The sequence below is a fragment of the Crinia signifera genome, chromosome 1 (assembly GCF_055691185.1).
Source record: "Crinia signifera chromosome 1, ASM5569118v1, whole genome shotgun sequence".
NCBI lineage: Eukaryota > Metazoa > Chordata > Amphibia > Anura > Myobatrachidae > Crinia > Crinia signifera.
Window position 1 is genome coordinate 357,091,242 of NC_139217.1, and position 6,000 is coordinate 357,097,241.

Sequence of the window (6,000 nt, forward strand, 5' to 3'; positions counted from 1 at the left end):
TGCTTTGAGATGCCACCAATGATCAATAATATACCAAGTCTACAGGCAACCCCATCATCGCTTCTCCAAGGATAGAGGAGAGGGAAGTAAGGTTAGCCAGTCAATGGAGTCCCTACACCTCCCCAATCCTGCTGCAATGGCCCAAAGGCTATAGAGTATAGTGTTCACTCTAGGAGTGACACCGGGCAGGGCGCTGGGGAGCGGACCGGGCACACCGACATCAGAGCTGGGGGCGTGCCCGGGCGCCGACGTCATGAAAGGGGCGTGCCCGGGCCACCGACGTCATGAAGGGGGCGTGCCTGGGCCGCCGCCGTCATGAAGGGGGCGTGCTTGGGCCGCCATAGTCATCAAAGGGGGCGGGCCCGGCCGCCACAGTCATCAAAGGGGGCGGGCCCGGCCCCTCCGAATACACTGTGTTGCCGGGGAAGCGCCAGGCATCGCCGTCAACGGCGACGCTGGGCTTCCCCGTGAGGCTGTTTTAGCGGGGCGCTGCGAGACGAGCAGGGCGCATTTTGCCCTTTAAAAATCGGGCAGGGCGCAGCGCCCCGCTAAAACAGCCTAGCGGGAACACTAGAGTAATTACCCATCTACAGACTGGCTGCAAATTGAAGCTTCTGTGCAAGGGCAGCAACTACTCATAGGGCGGCTGTGCCGAGCGATCAGATGCTAGATGGCTCAGCATACAGCACTGCACAGTGATGTTTCTTGAGTGATCTATTAAGGCCAGTGTTCACCGACCCTAGCTGGAGATCTAACTAGATTTATCATGCAGGATCTTAATTGCCCAGCAATAATGTCCAGCACGCATCACTATGGTCCCTACAAACAGCGCAATGTAGTGTCATTTTCTAAGCAATCATTTAGAAAATGGGCTGAAATCACCCCATCAGAGTGCCTTCAGTTTTGTATCCTCCAGCGATTAGTGTACTCGCTCTACAACAGGTTTCTTAATAAATCTATAGGATGTTCCTGTAGATAACTAAAGCTTTCTGGGACATTTATTAGACAAAATGCTGACTACACAATGAATGGAAGAATATGACCCTCCACCTCTACAGTGGTCTGAATGCCTCCCAGACACTGGCGCCAGAAATGTTTGGCAAGTTTCTAAACTCCTCCTTACTATATAGATCAGTCTCATAAGTTGCTAAGTAATTATAAAACATGGTGTTTTTTTTTGTTATTTTAACTGAGGTCAGGCATTCTGTCTACTTGTTGTAATCCTAAGTAGTTGTGACTTGGATTATCTTGTTATGGCTTTATAAACCTTCAGTGGGTAGAACATGCTTTCTGGATTTTTTTCACTCAACATTTATGTAATTTCATAAGCAATTACGTAGTCATACCTTCAATGTGCATTTAGTATTTTTCAAATCATTGCTCATTCGCTTATACAGGTTGAGTATCCCTTATCCGAATATCCGTTATCCGAATTACGGACATTCCAGAAAGTGAAAAAAACATTTTTTTTTTGCTAAAAACTCACTGGGGACATATGTAACAGCATCACTGGGGACATGATATGTAACTGGCACTATATATGTGCAAGACAATGATTGCTTGGCATTCAAATAGTACACACATTTTGTTTCACGTTTTGAAACCTTGTTTTTTGAACAATTAAAATATGTTTGTGTGTATTTTATGTGGTAATAAAATATATTTGTGTGTATATTATGTGTTCATACAGCATAAATGCAAGATACTTCAAAATACATCATTGAAATATTAAAATATTCCGAAATACGGAATAATCCGTTATCCAAAATTCTCCTGGTTCCGAGCATTTTGGATACGGGATACTCAACCTGTATGCTTCTGGGATTATGACATCACACTACGCTATGGTATACTATGTATTGCGGACACTAGAGTATGTAATTCTATAAATTAAGGGCAAAGCACAGCATACTATAAATTGAGTTCTGGAGATGAACATATAACAAGTTTGATAGTATGTGGAAAAGCGTGTGGTTCATTTTTGTTTTATAAATTATTTCATATATCTTGGTTGCAAATCTGGTGCCAAGATTTTAGAAAAATGTGTAGTTTCCCAAATCTAAAAGAAAATGCATCAAATTTTGTGTCTGCAGGACCCACTATACACACACCAAAAAAATAACACATCCAGTATTCACTCCAATAAGTACTAACCTTATTCTTTAACCCTTTAAAATGCCAACATCTGAGATGTGCAAAATATCCTCTAAGAATGCCAGCATTGCTCACATTTGTTATATGAACAAAAAAAAAAAAAAAAAAGTGTAAAAAAGGATTATATTTACTATAACAAAAAAGGTAAACATAGGTTGGTAGGATGAATACAAATGATTACTTGGTAATTTCCAAAACTATTCATTTGGCAGTCAAAGGGTTAAGATGATCTAATTATCATCAGATACCTATGAAAAAAACAGTCACTAGTCATTAGGGATCCTGTGACAAGACACCTAAACTGTGCATTTCAGCTGAACAATGTATAGGCCTGCTTACTAACATGGCAGCCTCCTGAAGAGTGATAAGCAAACACATCAATCGGTGCATATATTATTCAGTAAAAGCCTTTGAAATATAATGCCAAAAAGCTTTACTTGCTCTTTAGTCTCATCTTTGTTGTACCAAGAGTTAAGTTTCACTAGAAAAAAAATAGCAAATTGCTAAAGGACATAACAAGAAAGCGATATTTATTTATAGGACTAGTAGACATTTCCAGAATACAAATACTAGTCCTAACCGTCCAGAGCAATCTGTCTATATTCAATGAAACCAGTCCGACAAATTGATTTGGCAAAACACCTATGTAATGCCTTGGGAGAATTAGTGAAAATAAAACAACCTAGCTGAACCTGCCAGCTACTCTCATTCAGGTTTGTAAATAGTGTATTTTATAAATACTATTTGACAAATTGTCAAGACTTAAGAAAATGTTTATTTTACTACGTTAAGTAATAAATCATATTTAAAAAGGAACGTGTGCAGTAGAGTTAACCATGCATCCATTAGGATGTAAGCATTTCCCTTGAAAACACCAGGAGGGAATGTGGTGCAAAGGAATAGCAGCAAACATAGTCCTGCCAGTACTTCACCATAGAATCATAAAACCTCTGACATTGTGCAATGTTTCATTTGTGCATTCCTTTTCTTTCGAATTGCTCCAACTTGGCAAAAGACAACCACAATGCGTGTATGGCTCCTCCCAGATGTCACATACTGGCCACAGTGATTACTGTTCAACCATTTCATAGTAAAATGTGATTTATTGTCCTCGATGTTGGCATGTTTTTAGCTGGAGAACAAGCATAACGTTCCTAACCTGGCATGTGGCCATTTACTCAGTAACCATCGCAATACATGTTCGAACTGCAATGGTGGAGATCGGCAAAGGGACTAGCAGACATAACATTTCCTGACGTCCACAAGGCAGCTGGGGAGGGCTGACACCAGGTGAACGGGGGCAGCTCCTGCCTGTGGCCGGCTGCACACCGGTAACGTCACCCGCCCAGCAGCCTGCGGGCACAGTAACTGCGAGGCAGCGCGCCCGGGACGTGTGGGGACAGGCTGCTGCCTGGGGAATGACAGAACATCAGGATAACGAGCAGACGCTGTACGTAGCAATGCCCGTGTATGAGGCGGCGCTGCCAGGCTCTGTGCACCGCTGTGTACTCAGGGAGGGGCGGTCACAGCCCCGGGGACAAGGAGTGGGGGGTGCCCCGGGGTGAGGTTAATGACAGCCCCGTGTGGATACTTCCAAGCTCGCCCCGTAGTCTCAGGAACAGGAGGGGAGGGAGGGTGGGTTTGGAAATGGGGTGCACATCCGGGACTACGTACTTACCACACCATGCCATAGGCCCCCTCCCCGATGTAAGAGAGGTTGGTGTATCTCGGGCCCACGTCAAACGCCTGTCCCCGCACCATCTCTGGTCCCCCTCCGGGGTTAGCCGAGGCCCCAGCCGCAGCCGCCATATTTGCTGTCAACGGAGAGTATTTGCTGACGCTGTCCCCTGCAGGACTGCCTCTCTCTCTCTCTCTCTGCCTCGCTCGGTCTCGGCGTCCCGCTGGGCTGTGGTGTGTGTGTTTGCGTAGGAAGCGGCGGCCGAGGCTTGCAGTCTCCCGTTCGGTCGATCGGTGGCTGTGTGAGGCGCTGTCTAGCTGACGCCTTCCCGCCCGCTGGGTGTGTGAGGGGAGGGCTGTATGGGCTGGGTCCGGGGGGCGGAGCTTCCTCACGCTTTGCTGCAGTGGGCGCGGACGCGTAGAGATGCTTTTTTTTTTCTTCAAACAATCTTTATTGGAATACAGTTTATACACAGTATGACTTATTCACCATCATTAATAGGCGTAATGACCCCTTATCAATATGTAGATGAAAAATGCTTAGACGGGCAATAATCAAATGCTAGTATGTAAATTGTTATTATAAAAAAAAAAAAAATTGTATTAGTCCCGGTGCAGAGCACATCCTGCTGGATATGGTATCCGGACTCATGATCGATGGACTCTATTTCGACAGTCATTAGGTCGACCACTAATGGTCCACAGTGGGTATATCGACACCATTAAATGGTTGACATACTTAAGGTCGACATTGACATAAGGTTGACACAAGTAAAAGGTTGACATATACATGGTCGGCAATAAAAAGGTCAACACAAGTTTTTCATGGTTTTTTTTGTGTTATAATTTAACCCCCTCAGAAGATAATTTTCAGCAGGGGCTGGCTGGCAACTTTTAGCCTGGGGGGCAAGTCCAGAGCACTGGCCCATAAGTAACAGTCACAGACCGTGACGTCAGCTCCGACCCTGTTCCTGTTTCTATCGCAGCACCAGAGTAAGTCCTGGGCTACGCACAGACTCCACACACTAGGTAAATCATTAGATGGTAAATTATTGCAAATGGATTTGCAGATAATCGCAGGCCTGTGCAATTTTCATAGGCTTATTGCACACCGTAATGCCCATTACACATTATGCCACACACCGTGATGCCCAGTACATGCTACGCCACACACACCATGATGCCCATTACATGAATCGGCACACACCGTGATGCCCATTACACGCTACGCCACACCCTGTGATACCCATTACATGTTAAGCCAGACACTGTGACACTCATTACACGTTATGCCAGGGCTGAAAAAATTTTATGTTAATGTAGGAGCCAGGATAAAAGAGCTAGGCAAACCAAAAATTGGGAGAGTGCAAGCCAAAAATTTACACCATAATGCCTATTACACGTTGCACACCCATTACATTACACCACATGCCATAATGCCCATTACACATTATACGAAACCACGTAATGCCCATTACACGTCATACCAAACACTGTAATGCCCATTACACATTATGCCACACTGTAATGCCCATTACATATAATACCACACGCTGTGATGCCTATTACATTTTATGCCACATAAGTGCCACTTACCTACATGCTCGTTGCTACGGGCTTCTTATTTGATGCCAGGGTTTGCATGCTAGGACACCTGGGGTTGCATGCTCTATGTGTCAAGGGTGGCATCGTACTTGCTGAGCTGCCTGCTCCTGGGGCCGCCTGAGTGCAATTGAGGGCACATAATGACTTGACTGGAGTCTGGGGACCTGGGCACCGCTGGACAGGGCACATAGTGGGGGGTGCAGGACAGCCATTGGCTGCTCTGCATCCTGAAGTCCTGGGGAGGCAAGCCACAGCCTGGGCCAGTCACTGGGGCCTGGGTGCTGCCAGGGTAGAGACTAGATCCCCATCAGTTACAGTTACTGGCTTATGATATACTGTAGCAAAGTCCCTTACCGGCTCACCCCCCTCCATGTGCCATGGCTGGCAGCACCCAGGCCCAGCCCGCAGCCCGGCATTCATTGAATAACTACACTGGCACTTTTTTCTGTGGGCGGCATACGCTGGGAGCTCTCCCCACGGCACCTCCTGCTTCAGCGTGTGACTCTCCCCACGGCACCTCCTGCTTCAGCGTGTGACGTGACAGCCGCGGCCGCGCTGCGGGTG

The 6,000-nt window shown here is 46.1% G+C and overlaps 1 protein-coding gene across 2 annotated transcripts in view; it reads right to left on the reverse strand.

The window, feature by feature from the left end:
* MAPK1 (mitogen-activated protein kinase 1) overlaps nt 1-4,207 on the reverse strand; it is a 43,426-nt gene extending 39,219 nt beyond the window's left edge. The window contains exon 1 of one of the 2 annotated variants that reach the window (XM_083149267.1): nt 3,833-4,207. In XM_083149267.1, the coding sequence (XP_083005393.1) occupies nt 3,833-3,963 (131 nt within the window). In that variant the 5' untranslated portion in view covers nt 3,964-4,207. The remainder of the gene's footprint in view (nt 1-3,832) is intronic. The other variant, XM_083149259.1, reaches the window with a different exon arrangement.
* Between the last annotated feature and the right edge of the window lie 1,793 nt (nt 4,208-6,000).